We start from the raw sequence: 15799 nt of genomic DNA, 5'->3' as shown, positions 1-15799 counted from the left end.
CAGGGCACAGCCAGGGTGGCACAGTTACCACATACACACAGGGCACCTCCAGGGTGGCACAGTTACCACATACACACAGCGCACAGCCAGGGTGGCACAGTTACCACATACACACAGGGCACCTCCAGGGTGGCACAGTTACCACATACACACAGCGCACAGCCAGGGTGGCACAGTTACCACATACACACAGCGCACAGCCAGGGTGGCACAGTTACCACATACACACAGGGCACCTCCAGGGTGGCACAGTTACCACATACACACAGCGCACAGCCAGGGTGGCACAGTTACCACATACACACAGGGCACAGCCAGGGTGGCACAGTTACCACATACACACAGGGCACCTCCAGGGTGGCACAGTTACCACATACACACAGGGCACAGCCAGGGTGGCACAGTTACCACATACACACAGGGCACCTCCAGGGTGGCACAGTTACCACATACACACAGCGCACAGCCAGGGTGGCACAGTTACCACATACACACAGCGCACAGCCAGGGTGGCACAGTTACCACATACACACAGGGCACCTCCAGGGTGGCACAGTTACCACATACACACAGCGCACAGCCAGGGTGGCACAGTTACCACATACACACAGGGCACCTCCAGGGTGGCACAGTTACCACATACACACAGGGCACCTCCAGGGTGGCACAGTTACCACATAGACACACACAGGTTCCTGTTCCATTCTGGTAAAACAGAGTCAGTGTTAATGATGCTAATGAAGGCTCTGTTCCATTCTGGTCAAACAGAGTCAGTGTTAATGATGCTAATGAAGGCTCTGTTCCATTCTGGTCGAACAGAGTCAGTGTTAATGATGCTAATGAAGGCTCTGTTCCATTCTGGTCAAACAGAGTCAGTGTTAATGATGCTAATGAAGGATCTGTTCCATTCTGGTCAAACAGAGTCAGTGTTAATGATGCTAATGAAGGCTCTGTTCCATTCTGGTCAAAAGAGTCAGTGTTAATGATGCTAATGAAGGCTCTGTTCCATTCTGGTCAAACAGACTCAGTGTTAATGATGCTAATGAAGGCTCTGTTCCATTCTGGTCAAACAGACTCAGTGTTAATGATGCTAATGAAGGCTCTGTTCCATTCTGGTCAAACAGAGTCAGTGGGTACGTTTACATGAGGTCTTTCAACCCCTCTTAATTCCGAATAGAAGTTAAATCCTATTAAACGTTGTCATGTAAACACCTACAAAAACTTAAATCCGAATGAAAATGCTCGATGCGATTTAAAAACCATTCCGATGTCACTGGCCGGATTATTCCGATGTTCAATGCGATTGAAAGAAAATTGGACTCATGTATACACTGCTTCGGATGTAAATTCATTCTGGTCTTTCTGAGCATGCTCATTTCCAAGGCGCTCCAACTCCAAGGCGCTCATATCCAAGGCGCGCCGAGGAGTTTGCACATAGAGCGCGTTATTTCGTGCATTTTGCAGATCCGAAATCCACAAAAAAAAAACGTGGAGCAGCAGCAGCAGTGATGATGATCCCCCTGATCTGTGAGTGTTCAAAGATCCAACCGTCCCGAGTTGGGTATCACTCTGATAATTTTCAAACATGTTTGAAAGGCCTATAGGTTATATAGCCAGCCTATATGTATCTGGATGCTTCATGCTACTGTAGGCTAAGTGCATCGGGGGACTCACAGAAAGACGGAGGAGAGAGAGGACGAAATCCCGTCAGTCCGCTGTTCAGTAATCTCTCTCTCTCACACACACACACACACACACACACACACACGCACACACGCACACACACACACATTCCCAAGAATACGCTATTATCGCTATCCTATGTCCATCCTATCCCTTTAAACTTTTATAACTTGCCTATTCCAAGTTGCAACCAAAACGTCATGAAACATAACGGCTTTGCAGTTTAATTGTATTGATGACCAGCTGCCTGCAATCAATCTAGTATTAAACACCCAATTGGTAGCCTACTTTATGCCATAATGATGCGGCGATGGTGTATCGTGCAGATAAGCTATGCATTATATGCTTTATGCGATGTACAGATGGGACACGTTGTCAGCCTGTAGATCAGCGCTTACAACGCTTGGCGTGTGTTGTAGGGAGAGGGCACATATGGGGCTAGGCGTGTGTGTGTGTGTGTTCAACAGTCTCTCTCTCTCTCTCTCTCTCTCTCTCTCTCTCTCTCTCTCTCTCTCTCTCTCTCTCTCTCTCTCTCTTCACGTGAATTAACATGTATCATGTCTTATATCACATCTCCTTGTAAACGCTCATTCAGAATGACCATTTCCCATGTAAACACGCAGCAAAAAACATTACTTCGGATGCATTTTATTCGGAAGTATTTATTCGGAATGATCAGCCTGCATGTAACCGCGGCCAGTGTTAATGATGCTAATGAAGGCTCTGTTCCATTCTGGTCAAACAGACTCAGTGTTAATGATGCTAATGAAGGCTCTGTTCCATTCTGGTCAAACAGAGTCAGTGTTAATGATGCTAATGAAGGCTCTGTTCCATTCTGGTCAAACAGAGTCAGTGTTAATGATGCTAATGAAGGCTCTGTTCCATTCTGGTCAAACAGAGTCAGTGTTAATGATGCTAATGAAGGATCTGTTCCATTCTGGTCAAACAGAGTCAGTGTTAATGATGCTAATGAAGGCTCTGTTCCATTCTGGTCAAACAGAGTCAGTGTTAATGATGCTAATGAAGGCTCTGTTCCATTCTGGTCAAACAGAGTCAGTGTTAATGATGCTAATGAAGGCTCTGTTCCATTCTGGTCAAACAGAGTCAGTGTTAATGATGCTAATGAAGGCTCTGTTCCATTCTGGTCAAACAGACTCAGTGTTAATGATACTAATGAAGGCGCTGTTCCATTCTGGTCAAACAGAGTCAGTGCTCTCAGACCAGGGGCCCTGCAGTGAGTCCTACCTGATGAGCTCTCGTACCAGGGGCCCCGCGGCGGGCCCCCCAGCGTCGTCCCCTCCCTGCTGCAGGCGGTGCGTCTCCAGCAGCACGCGGTGCAGCACCAGGGCGTCGCGGTAGATCAGAGACTCAGGCTCGTTGTAGGTGCAGGCGTTGTTGAACATCAGGTTGAAGTCGTCCACCAGGGACTCCACGTCCTGGGCCCACAGGGAGGGACAGGTTTAGGTTTATTTATTTAGCACGTAGTACAAATAAATCACACCCGTGTGAACTGAGTGGTGTAAGGTCTTATATAGACTGATCAACTGTAGTCTGACGTAATGTCTGATGTAATGAAATCACACCCGTGTGAACTGTGTGACCATAGCAACCATGCTCATTTTTTGGTACGAACAGACAGACAGACAAACTAACAAAGCCAGTTGTAGGAGTGGTTTACACCACTCAAAAATAGACAATACCATATCAAAGAACAAATATACAATGCAAGGAAGGGAAGAAGCCAGCTGGCTTATTTGGAATCCTTTCCTGTATGGAAGAGATCATTGATTTAAACAGATTAAAAGTTCATTAAGAACAATAAAAAAGTCTACAAGTTGGCAAAGGGGGGCAGCTGTCCAATAAAGAAAAAAATCACACCCGTGTGAACTGAGTGGTGTAAGGTCTTATATAGCCTGTCTGACGTAATGAAATCATGTCTGACGTAATGAAATCACACCCGGGTGAACAGGGTGAACATAGCAACCATGCTCATTTTTTCTGCACAACAAAGCCAGTTGTAGGAGTGGTTTACACCACTCAAAAAAAAGACAGACTGCACAAAAAAGGGAAATAAACAATACAACAACAAACACACAAAAGAAAATATAACACAAAGTAAATCATCACAGGGAGGGACGTGATTGGTCAACGGAGACACAGGGAGGGACATGATTGGTCAACGGAGACACAGGGAGGGACGTGATTGTTTTTTTATATATAATTTTTATCCCACGATTTTGTAACCCATTTTTCACCCCTGTGTCAATTATCTAATGTGATCCTGGGCTCTACACACCCTCCACCAACCTAGTCCCCATATATGGGGGACATGGGGAGAGCAACGGACTTGAACTCATGCTTCCTTCATGCCTGAGTGTCCAAGTTGCTCCTTTACACCTGACAGGGGGGAGTTTCCCTGGTTGGACGTAGTGCGTGGAAGGAACACGTTATTCCAACCAGTTCCTTTCCCCTCCATCAGGTGCCTCGGCTAGCCAGGGGGAGGCAGTTTAGAGACCAGGATTACTGCATGTTTTTTGTGAGGGTACCTACCCTCACAAAGTTTTGTAATATTTTACAATAAAGCATACAAAATACTAGGGCTGTCACGATTCGCCTAACCCACAATTCAATTACATTTCCGATGTTAAGGTCACGATTCGATTCGATATTCAATACGATTCAATGGATATTTTTAAAAACCTCCTATTTTCAGCACAGAGCGCTGTACGATCATTAATTTAGGATAATATTTTGATTTGTAAAGAAAAACACTTGTTTCTCTGCATTAAATCATTTTATTTGACTAATAACAAATGAGAATAGCATCAACAATACAAACTTTGGGTTTTATGTCCTCACATCATTTTGAGATTATTGTTAAGCTCTCCTCTAGGTAACTAAATAAAATAAAAAGTAAATAATAGGGCTGGGACATTATAATTAATAATTAATTAATCTCAATGAATCACATTTTAATCAATTGAATATAACTCAATATAACAGTGAGAAACCTTTTTTTCAAAGGTATGCCAGTGAATCAATGAATAGTGACTACAACAGATGAAGCAATAAAACATTGTTTTTGAGGGGTGGCTGGGCGCTAGCCACTAGCTTTTGTTTTTGCCTCTAGTTGTTTTTGAGGGGCACTAGCTGGTAACTCCTATACTAGCCATGGTTCACAGTCATGTTTCACATTAAGCCCCACTAAAGGAGCTCACTCCGGCGTTCTAAATGTAGCAGCTTCAGGGAGAGGTTCCATGGGCTGGACTGGCGTCAGCCTCCACGCTGGCTGCCTAATGTCTCGCACTGAACACAGCTTCGCGCTGCGGTCCTCGTTTAGGTTTAGATGCGATACATGTCGAAGCAGCCATAGCGTGCAGGCCAGCGCCAGTCTAGACTCCAGGCAGCCCCATATAGAACCCTTCAATCCGCTATTGTACACAACCATACGATATAAACAGCGATATAAACGGCTTCTTCCTTTGGCTGAATTTGGGTGTGTTGTTGTCTGCTCTGATGATAGCACCGCATTGAGCTACAAGCTGGGTTGTGCACCGGCATATAATGTCCAACGCTGACAGGCTGAAACTCGTCCTGTGAGAAACGTTCCGGGGTGAATAAACGGACGGCCGCACATGCAATGAAATATCGCGAGTCGGCTAGCCTCGGTCCCAGGCTCACTTAACTGCGAAAAGAAGAGCCTGGTCACAACGTAAGGCAAAGAAGCTATCGGGCGGATGTATCCTCCGGAACATCCATCAGATGTATTTCCCCCGGATACGATATTTTCCCGACCAATCACAACACTTGTTTCATTCGCGGAGAATGTGAAATGATTTGTAAAGCATCAACGTCATTTCCTTGTTTCGGTGGGGACTAGTAAACACAGCCGCACCGCGTGACGTAGTTATCTTACACGCAACACTTCCGCCACTTCCGCTGATAGTCTTTTCAGCGTAGGTCTTGCCCAGGGTGCGAGTCGGCTGGTGATTTCGATACACTGAATCGAACATCAATTTCGATTCGATTTCGATTCGTATCGAGAATCGTGAGAGCCTTACAAAATACACATGACTTACACAAAATAAAAAGACAAGAAAAAACAAACACAACAGAACACAACTAGGAGTCAAAAACTACCCCAAATGGACAACACCCCCACTCCACAGTTGTTGACAATAGTGATTATATCATCTGTAATGTATTATCATTACAAATTGTTAATGCAATCATCCTTTAACCCATTCTGGGCAGGAACCACTTTGTGTTTTAACTAAGTATTATGTTATACTTTAGCTATTGAAAAAAAGCAGATCTACAAGTTCATAGTGCGGCACAGAGTGCCGCGCTACGAGCTTGTAGATCTGCTATTTTTGAAAAATCGTGAAAATGTGCCTCAACTCTTCGAATATATATTCTTTCAGAGTTTCAGTTTTTAACTCAAACCTTTGCTTCTGTGGGGTCCCTGGAACAACATATTTTCAGATGGGGTCGGTGGCATATTACATATAATTTGTGGGGTCCTTTACATGAAATATTGAGCACCACATGAGGTTTTTCAGGGAAAAAAGGCCTAAATGGGTTAATATACAAATAAAAGAAGTCCCATATTTCATGGAACTTTCCTTTGACATTGTTCCTCCTGGCAATTGAGTATTCGAAAGATAAGATGCAGTTCCAGTCAGTGAGCTCTGGCGTAGCCGAGCTATTCCATTTTCTCACTAATGCACGTTGTGCCTTGGCGACCCCTTGTGGCAACAACGTGCCATCTCCCAAGAGACAGAGCCTTGGGCATTCTGGTAGTGTTAGGGCCGATTCATACTCCTATTTTACCGCTGTTTCGGCGCTGACGAGCCGAAATGATTTCGGCTCGTCAGAAATTTTCAGTAGCAACCGAAGAGCCGACTTTAGGACGGTACCCCCCCCCCCCCCCCCCCCCCCAAATAACGTCACACTGTAGGCTCTACAGAGCCGAACTGACTTTTATTCGGCTCTAAAATAGGAGTATGAATCTTAGTCCCAGCCATTCTCTAAGTTTCCTCAGTACCTTCTTCCAGAATGGTAAAACCACAGGACATTCCCAAAAAACATGTCAAAAATGTACCATATTCACAGGGGTATAGTATGTAGAATCTATGTAGAATTTTGTAATGTATAAATTTGCTTCCAATATCCCCATCATACAGCGCTTTTATATCCAAAGTTGCTTTACATCAGTGGCTCCAAAAGTGGGCTCTCGGGACCCCCAGGGGTCCTTGAGGGACTTCCAGGGGGTCCGGGGACCCCCAGGGGTCCTTGAGGGAGTCCCAGGGGGCCCCCAGCTAAATGATAGTTACTTTGGAACCAAATGCACCCTTATGGGGTCTGAGAGGGTACAATTGGAACCAAATGGGACAGTTTTCTAAAAAAAACTCATGGTTTTTGGCCGCTGACCCCCATCTGAAGATATGTAGTTCCAGGGACACCCTCCCAGAAGCAGAGATTTGCGTTAAAAACGTTCGCTATGAAATAATATATATTCAAAAGATTTGTGCCACATTTTCACGATTTTCCAAAAATAGCAGAACTACAAGCTCATAGCGCGGCACTCGGTGTAGAGACTGACACGGGAGTGTATTTTCACTCCTGTCCTGTCCCACTCCCACAGAAAAAATCCTGTCCTGTCCAAATCCTGGGCCAGAGTTAAAAAAAAAAATCCCATCCTGTCCCACTCCTGTAGAATGACTCCTGATCCCATCCCGCTCACACTCGAAATTACTCCCGCTCCCATCCCGCTCCAGTTTCTTTTTTTTTTAGTCATTAGGCAATTGATCGATCCATCCATCTATCCATCTATAGGCCTATCTATCTATCACTTCTGGCTTCTCAAGACAGATAGCCTAACAATAAAATTAAAATAAATAAAGTTTTGGATTTAACACTTAACATTTAAAGCTTAACAGTTAACAAGTGCTTTGTCAATTACGATACAAAAAAACAACCTCAGTGTTAATTTAACTCTATATGAATAATTATTCAGTGTACAAGTCTATGTGTATGGCAGTGGTTCCCAGGGGTCCTTGAGAGTTCCAGGGGGTCCCCAGTTAAATAATAGTTTGGAACCAAATGGACCCTTATGGGTCTGTAACAAATTATGTTATGGGAGTGTACAAATGGAACCAAATGTTCCATTTGTACACTCAGAGTTAAATGAACATTGACTTTAAAATATAATTTGAGGGTCCCAGCGATAAAAATGCCATTAAATGGGGGTCCGTAGACTAATGCTGGGGTCCTTGACATTAAAATGGTTGAGAATCACAGCTAGAACCGTAATAAAAAATCTTCTCTTATGGGGGTCCCTGCCCCTGGCATCTTTTCAAATGGGGGTCCGCGGGCTAATAAATGTCGATTTAGGGATCCTTGACATGAAATTGTTTGGGAACCACTGGTGTATGGGACTCAGCTGGGAGAAAGAAGGGAGACGATGTATTGTAGAACATTCGCTCAGACAGCTGTTCAGGGAGCTAGCTAACAGTAACAGTGTTAGCATGTAGCTAACGTAGATCACAATTGAAAGTTGCAACGTTGCCACTGCCAGGGGAAACAAATGCATCAGGATGATCTGGCTATAAATAATCGATTAAATCACGGCACCGGTGCGATGCAGAATCATACACGGCCGCATTGCGATGTCTTCATATAAAACTGTATAAGACGTCCAGCCCGACTGGATTGCATGGAGGAGGTTTTTGTGTTGTGGAAGCACTAGCACTGCTGGATTATGGGTAACTATGTATGTAGTTCTTTTGATTTGCGTCAGCAAGTCAAAAGAGTGTTGGCTCACAGAAAGATGACTACAACAAAAATGGGTGCTTCTGTTCTTTTGGTTGGAACTTGGCAGCGCGACCAACGTCATTCACGCTCCTGCGCGCTCCCGTTGACTTTCATTCCCGGATTAATACAAATATTAATCCCATCCCACGGGAATCCCGCGGGAATCCCGTGTCCCGCGGGAGTCCCGACAAAATGTCAGTCTCTAACTCAGTGCTGCGCTATGAGCTTGTAGATCTGCTATTTTTCAACAGCTAAAGTATAACGTAATGCTTTAAAACACCAAAAGGGGTTCCCGCCCAGAATGGGTTATACCTAGTGGCGTCCAGCCGCCATGTGGCTGCGCAGACGGTCTAAATGTTATCCCTACCTGGTAGCGTCCGCCCGCCATGTGGCTGCGCAGACGGTCTAAATGTTACCCCTACATGGTAGCGTCCAGCCGCCATGTGGCTGCGCAGACGGTCTAAATGTTATCCCTACCTGGTAGCGTCCGCCCGCCATGTGGCTGCGCAGACGGTCTAAATGTTATCCCTACCTGGTAGCGTCCGCCCGCCATGTGGCTGCGCAGACGGTCTAAATGTTACGCCTACATGGTAGCGCCCGCCCCGCCATGTGGCTGCGCAGACGGTCTAAATGTTACCCCTACCTGGTAGCGTCCGCCCGCCATGTGGCTGCGCAGACGGTCTAAATGTTACCCCCTACCTGGTAGCGTCCGCCCGCCATGTGGCTGCGCAGACGGTCTAAATGTTACCCCCTACCTGGTAGCGTCCGCCCGCCATGTGGCTGCGCAGACGGTCTAAATGTTATCCCTACCTGGTAGCGTCCGCCCGCCATGTGGCTGCGCAGACGGTCTAAATGTTATCCCCACCTGGTAGCGTCCGCCCGCCATGTGGCTGCGCAGCCGCTCCATGTCCAGCGGCCTCTTGATGGTGGCGTAGTAGTCTGGCAGCTCGGAGCGCGACGGCAGGCGCAGGAAGATGGTGCTGAGGCGCCGGCCGCGGCGGTCCGTGAAGTTCCTCACGGCGTCATACAGCTCGTTGAGACGCTGCTGCAGCGGAGTCAGGTACTTGGACTTCTTGGGAGACACGCCCACCTTCCCTACAGATCGGACAGCTGTGTGAGTCCGAGAGTGTGCATGTAATGCACATTTTAACCCATTCTGACCTGAGATCAGATTCTAAAAATGTTCTTCTACATCCTGACAGTTTTCTGAAAAAGCTATGTTTCTATGTCAGTCGTTCTTCGATTTTTCAAAAATAGCAGACCTACAAGCTCGTAGCGCGCCACTCGGTGGCGCGCTACGAGCTTGTAGATCTGCTATTTTTCAATAGCTAAAGTATAACAGAATGCTTAAAACACCAAAAGGGGTTCCCGCCCAGAATGGGTAAATAGTTTGAATAAAAGGTCCTATATATATATAAAAGCAAATACATTTTAAATGAAGTCGATGGAATAAACAAAAACAAAACAAAACCAAAACAATAGCTCTACCAGAAATAAAACGCAAATCAAAAGGGGCATTGAACCACTTTCAACCTGGTTTAAAACAGTGTTTTTCATAATTGTCAAAAACCTTTCAAAGTCTAACTCATGTTGCTATGATTAGGTGATGTAATGGTGATGTAAAACAAATTAAATTCTCTTTATTGTTTATAGCATTTAATGTTTGTGTTAGGGACAACATGACGTAAAGTTCCCTTCATTGTCAATGGAGTTTTTAATGTTTGTTTAACTAAAAACAAACATTAAACCTGTATATGCCCCTCAAAAAAATAAAATCTACAAGCTTGTGACGGATTGCTATCGTTTGCTCCTTAACACTTCTAGAGAGACAGAAGACATGAGACGAGGTAGCGAGAGGTATTACGCCTCCCGGTTTGAGTTTGATCCATAACGTTGAAAACGTACTGAGTTTGAGTTTGGGAGAGGCGAGGTCCTCCTGCTCCTCGGGAGAAGGTCCCAACTCCTTACGCTTGTCTTTCAGGATCTTCTCCAGAATGTCTGCATCGTTGTACACCTGGGAGGAACAAAACAATGGAATGAATACACCGGTCCCTAGGACAACTAAAGAGGATGAATACACCGGTCCCTAGGACAACTAAAGAGGATGGAGCACGGAGGTGAATGAATACACCGGTCCCTAGGACAACTAAAGAGGATGGAGCACGGAGGTGAATGAATGAATACACCGGTCCCTAGGACAACTAAAGAGGATGGAGCACGGAGGTGAATGAATACACCGGTCCCTAGGACAACTAAAGAGGATGGAGCACGGAGGTGAATGAATACACCGGTCCCTAGGACAACTAAAGAGGATGGAGCACGGAGGTGAATGAATGAATACACCGGTCCCTAGGACAACTAAAGAGGATGGAGCACGGAGGTGAATGAATACACCGGTCCCTAGGACAACTAAAGAGGATGGAGCACGGAGGTGAATGAATACACCGGTCCCTAGGACAACTAAAGAGGATGGAGCACGGAGGTGAATGAATACACCGGTCCCTAGGACAACTAAAGAGGATGGAGCACGGAGGTGAATGAATACACCGGTCCCTAGGACAACTAAAGAGGATGGAGCACGGAGGTGAATGAATACACCGGTCCCTAGGACAACTAAAGAGGATGGAGCACGGAGGTGAATGAATACACCGGTCCCTAGGACAACTAAAGAGGATGGAGCACGGAGGTGAATGAATACACCGGTCCCTAGGACAACTAAAGAGGATGGAGCACGGAGGTGAATGAATGAATACACCGGTCCCTAGGACAACTAAAGAGGATGGAGCACGGAGGTGAATGAATACACCGGTCCCTAGGACAACTACAGAGGATGGAGCACGGAGGTGAATGAATACACCGGTCCCTAGGACAACTAAAGAGGATGGAGCACGGAGGTGAATGAATACACCGGTCCCTAGGACAACTAAAGAGGATATCACAAAGAGAGAATAGTACAAAGTTGATTTTGTTTTTATTTTAAAAAGTATATCAATTGTGGAAAAAATGTTGTGTATAACAGACTGAAAGATAAAGGACAAGTACATTTACTAAATGTTAATGTTTTTGTAGATTTTCTTTTGTGGATTTTCCATGTTCTTTAATTAGTACATGTGTCAAACTTTTATTTTTGTGAAATGACAAAGGAACATGGATACTGTTCATTCAAGTGCTGTGGATGATATAAAACATTTGAAAAGGGAAGGGTGACTGCTGTTTAATTCTCAACTGTTCTGGATCTCATTATTTACATGAAAGTTATGAGCTTTCTATCTAGCACCCTCTGCTGGAACACTCCATCATCGCAGTTCCTGTTTACACTGAGCATGTGCAAACCTCCTGCAGGAGACCGGGCCGCTCCTCCGTGCTCTATCCTCAAAACAATATAATTGGGGCAGGTTTATCACCAGGGGCATTTTCTTTATCTGCTTCTTTTTTTAAATCCAGGTTGCCCACAGTTTTCAGACCAATATCTACGCGGTGGTATTGGGCTGGCCACAGCAGGCTACACAAAATGTGATTATCTTAAATAATAATAAAGTCAAAGTCGTACGATTTGTCACACACACACACGTCACCGCAGTGAAATCTGTTCTCCGCATTTGACCCATCTCTTGGAGCGGTGAGCTGCAGCCAAGGAGCGGTGAGCTGCAGCCAAGGAGCGGTGAGCCGCAGCCAAGGAGCGGTGAGCCGCAGCCAAGGAGCGGTGAGCTGCAGCCAAGGAGCGGTGAGCTGCAGCCAAGGAACGGTGAGCCACAGCCAAGGAGCGGTGAGCCGCAGCCAAGGAGCGGTGAGCCGCAGCCAAGGAGCGGTGAGCTGCAGCCAAGGAGCGGTGAGCTGCAGCCAAGGAGCGGTGAGCTGCAGCCAAGGAGCGGTGAGCTGCAGCCAAGGATCGGTGAGCTGCAGCCAAGGAGCGGTGAGCTGCAGCCAAGGAGCGGTGAGCTGCAGCCAAGGAGCGGTGAGCCGCAGCCAGGGAACGGTGAGCCGCAGCCAAGGAGAGGTGAGCCGCAGCCAAGGAGCGGTGAGCTGCAGCCAAAGATCGGTGAGCTGCAGCCAAGGAGCGGTGAGCTGCAGCCAAGGAGCGGTGAGCTGCAGCCAAGGAGCGGTGAGCTGCAGCCAAGGAGCGGTGAGCTGCAGCCAAGGAGCGGTGAGCTGCAGCCAAGGAGCGGTGAGCTGCAGCCAAGGAGCGGTGAGCTGCAGCCAGGGAACGGTGAGCCGCAGCCAAGGAGAGGTGAGCCGCAGCCAAGGAGCGGTGAGCTGCAGCCAAAGATCGGTGAGCTGCAGCCAAGGAGCGGTGAGCTGCAGCCAAGGAGCGGTGAGCTGCAGCCAAGGAGCGGTGAGCTGCAGCCAAGGAGCGGTGAGCTGCAGCCAATGCGGAGAACAGATTTCACTGCGGTGACAAATGGAACGTCCCGTACGACAACATAATAATAAGCCCCTCCTACCTGAGAGCCCTCCTCGTTGTAGTGGCGAGCGTTGCGGAACATGAGCCTCATGTCGTTCATCATGGCCTCCTCGGTGGCGTAGCGCTCCTGACGCACTGAGAACTCCACCGTCTTCAGGTCCATGGGCTCCAGGATCACCTGGGAGGAGTCATGGTCAGAGCAATTAACACACATGGGAGGGGTCAGGGTCAGATCAATTAACACACCTGGGAGGAGTCAGGGTCAGATCAATTAACACACCTGGGAGGGGTCAGGGTCAGATCAATTAACACACCTGGGAGGGGTCAGGGTGAGATCAATTAACACACCTGGGAGGAGTCAGGGTCAGATCAATTAACACACCTGGGAGGAGTCAGGGTCAGATCAATTAACACACCTGGGAGGAGTCAGGGTCAGATCAATTAAAAAGGGGTTCCCGTCCTGAATGGCGTCCTTGATCCCCCTAGTGACGTTTAAGAGGCTTGATCCCCCTAGTGACGTTTAAGAGGCTTGCCTCTGGGCACACGCTCCAGCCTAGTGACGTTTAAGAGGCTTGCCTCTGGGCACACGCTCCAACCTAGTGACGTTTAAGAGGCTTGCCTCTGGGCACACGCTCCAGCCTAGTGACGTTTAAGAGGCTTGCCTCTGGGCACACGCTCCAGCCTAGTGACGTTTAAGAGGCTTGCCTCTGGGCACACGCTCCAGCCATTGCTCCTGCTTTGACGAGTAGCAATTGCGGTGTTCTTAGTTTTATATTAGCTTAGTAGTTTCTTGATGTATTGTTCTTATTAGTCTTTCTTAGTCTGTACTTGGTTAGCTATATTTAGACTCTCTCTGAGCCTCCCTGGTAGTTGGTTCTTGCTATTACGGATGTCATATGTTTGTCTTGTCATGTCCTGTATTTGTTGTTACTGGCAGAGCTGTGTAACATTTATTTGCCTCTTCTCTTGGCCAGTGCGCACTTGTAAAAGAGACTATGGTCTCAATGTGGTTTTACTGGTTAAATAAAGGTTAAATAATGGGTTAGTTAATGGGTTAGTTAATACCTTGTAGTAGTCAGGGATGGGTTAGTTAATACCTTGTAGTAGTCAGGGATGGGTTAGTTAATGGGTTAGTTAATACCTTGTAGTAGTCAGGGATGGGTTAGTTAATACCATGTAGTAGATAGATAGATAGAATAGATAGAATACTTTATTGGCAGTTTAAGAAAATTACAGAAAATAACATCATTTTAAAAAACGCCAAATGGACTTAGACACAAAAAAGCCTTCGCTTGTTTCCATTGTGGTCCACTTTGAAACATGAAACTATACACAAACATACTGTACAAACAAAACAACCATGGAACATATATATAGTAGTCAGGGATGGGTTAGTTAATACATTGTAGTAGTCAGGAATGGGTTAGTTAATACCTTGTAGTAGTCAGGGATGGGTTAGTTAATACCTTGTAGTAGTCAGGGATGGGTTAGTTAATACCTTGTAGTAGTCAGGGATGGGTTAGTTAATGGGTTAGTTAATACCTTGTAGTAGTCAGGGATGGGTTAGTTAATACCTTGTAGTAGTCAGGGATGGGTTAGTTAATACCTTGTAGTAATCAGGGATGGGTTAGTTAATGGGTTAGTTAATACCTTGTAGTAGTCAGGGATGGGTTAGTTAATACCTTGTAGTAGTCAGGGATGGGTTAGTTAATACCTTGTAGTAATCAGGGATGGGTTAGTTAATACCGTGTAGTAGTCAGGGATGGGTTAGTTAATACCTTGTAGTAGTCAGGGATGGGTTAGTTAATACCTTGTAGTAGTCAGGGATGGGTTAGTTAATACCTTGTAGTAGTCAGGGATGGGTTAGTTAATACCTTGTAGTAGTCAGGGATGGGTTAGTTAATACCTTGTAGTAGTCAGGGATGGGTTAGTTAATACCTTGTAGTAATCAGGGATGGGTTAGTTAATACCTTGTAGTAGTCAGGGATGGGTTAGTTAATACCTTGTAGTAGTCAGGGATGGGTTAGTTAATACCTTGTAGTAGTCAGGGATGGGTTAGTTAATACCCTGTAGTAGTCAGGGATGGGTTAGTTAATACCTTGTAGTAGTCAGGGTAGTCCTTCTTGGATGGCTTCACCATGAACAGCTCACAGAGCCTCCGTCCGCTGCCCGCCTCGCGAGCCTCCGTCACCGAACCGTACAGAGACTTCATCCTGTTCTTCTTCACGTTCTTCTTATGGCTGAAGACCAGAGGGGGGGGGGGGGGGGGGGAGAGAGAGAGAGAGAGAGAGAGAGCATACATGACGGGACACGATAATAGGCTTTCGTATAACACATTTACAGCCAGGCGGTTCCTAGGCACCCTTGCCAGGCGAAAACTGCCAAAAACTACAAATTGAGGACCCCGTGACACGGCTGTTGAACAGAAGTATTAGCCGACGCTGTTTCAGCGGGTCGATCTAGCATGAAACTAGCATGGAGGATGATAATCTGCTAAACGGAGCCTAGCGCTAATTTTTAAAACACAAATTGCTATAAAAAACTGCAGATGTACAAGCTTGCAGAAAACAAAATGTCTTGCATATCCATCTATTTTTGAATAGCCAACCTAAAAAAATATGGATAAAGTTGTTAAAAATGATTGACTCTGTATTTACAAATTTAACTGGCCCCTACGTTTTCCCTTTTTCTTCTGTGTACATACAGTGTTTAGCATTTGTTGATGATATGAATTATTGTGTAAATAAAATCAGTCAATCAATCAACCAACGCCCGTGACATCCAAGAGATGGATGTAATTCCCACCTCTTCCTCTTGGTGATGCTGCCTGCGTCAGACGACAGGATGCTGTCTCCATCCTCGTCGTCTCTCCTCAGGAGCTCTCTCTTCTTCGTCTGA

At 46.2% G+C, this 15799-nt stretch overlaps 1 protein-coding gene across 1 annotated transcript in view; it reads right to left on the bottom strand.

Annotated features, from left to right (window-relative positions):
• The window catches only part of LOC306913801 (protein polybromo-1-like), an 89718-nt gene that overhangs the window by 25573 nt on the left and 48346 nt on the right, over positions 1-15799 (bottom strand). Inside the window, exons 12-17 of the mRNA XM_079490614.1 lie at positions 15707-15795; positions 15000-15141; positions 12942-13079; positions 10405-10513; positions 9365-9594; positions 2929-3119 (exon numbers count right to left, since the gene is read on the bottom strand). Of these exons, the coding sequence (XP_079346740.1) occupies positions 2929-3119; positions 9365-9594; positions 10405-10513; positions 12942-13079; positions 15000-15141; positions 15707-15795 (899 nt within the window). The remainder of the gene's footprint in view (positions 1-2928; positions 3120-9364; positions 9595-10404; positions 10514-12941; positions 13080-14999; positions 15142-15706; positions 15796-15799) is intronic.

The sequence above is a fragment of the Electrona antarctica genome (genome assembly GCF_951216825.1).
Source record: "Electrona antarctica genome assembly, chromosome: 21".
NCBI classification, from domain to species: Eukaryota; Metazoa; Chordata; class Actinopteri; order Myctophiformes; family Myctophidae; genus Electrona; species Electrona antarctica.
The sequence above is the reverse complement of the archived record's forward strand: the minus strand, read 5'-3'. Positions and strand labels throughout refer to the sequence as shown.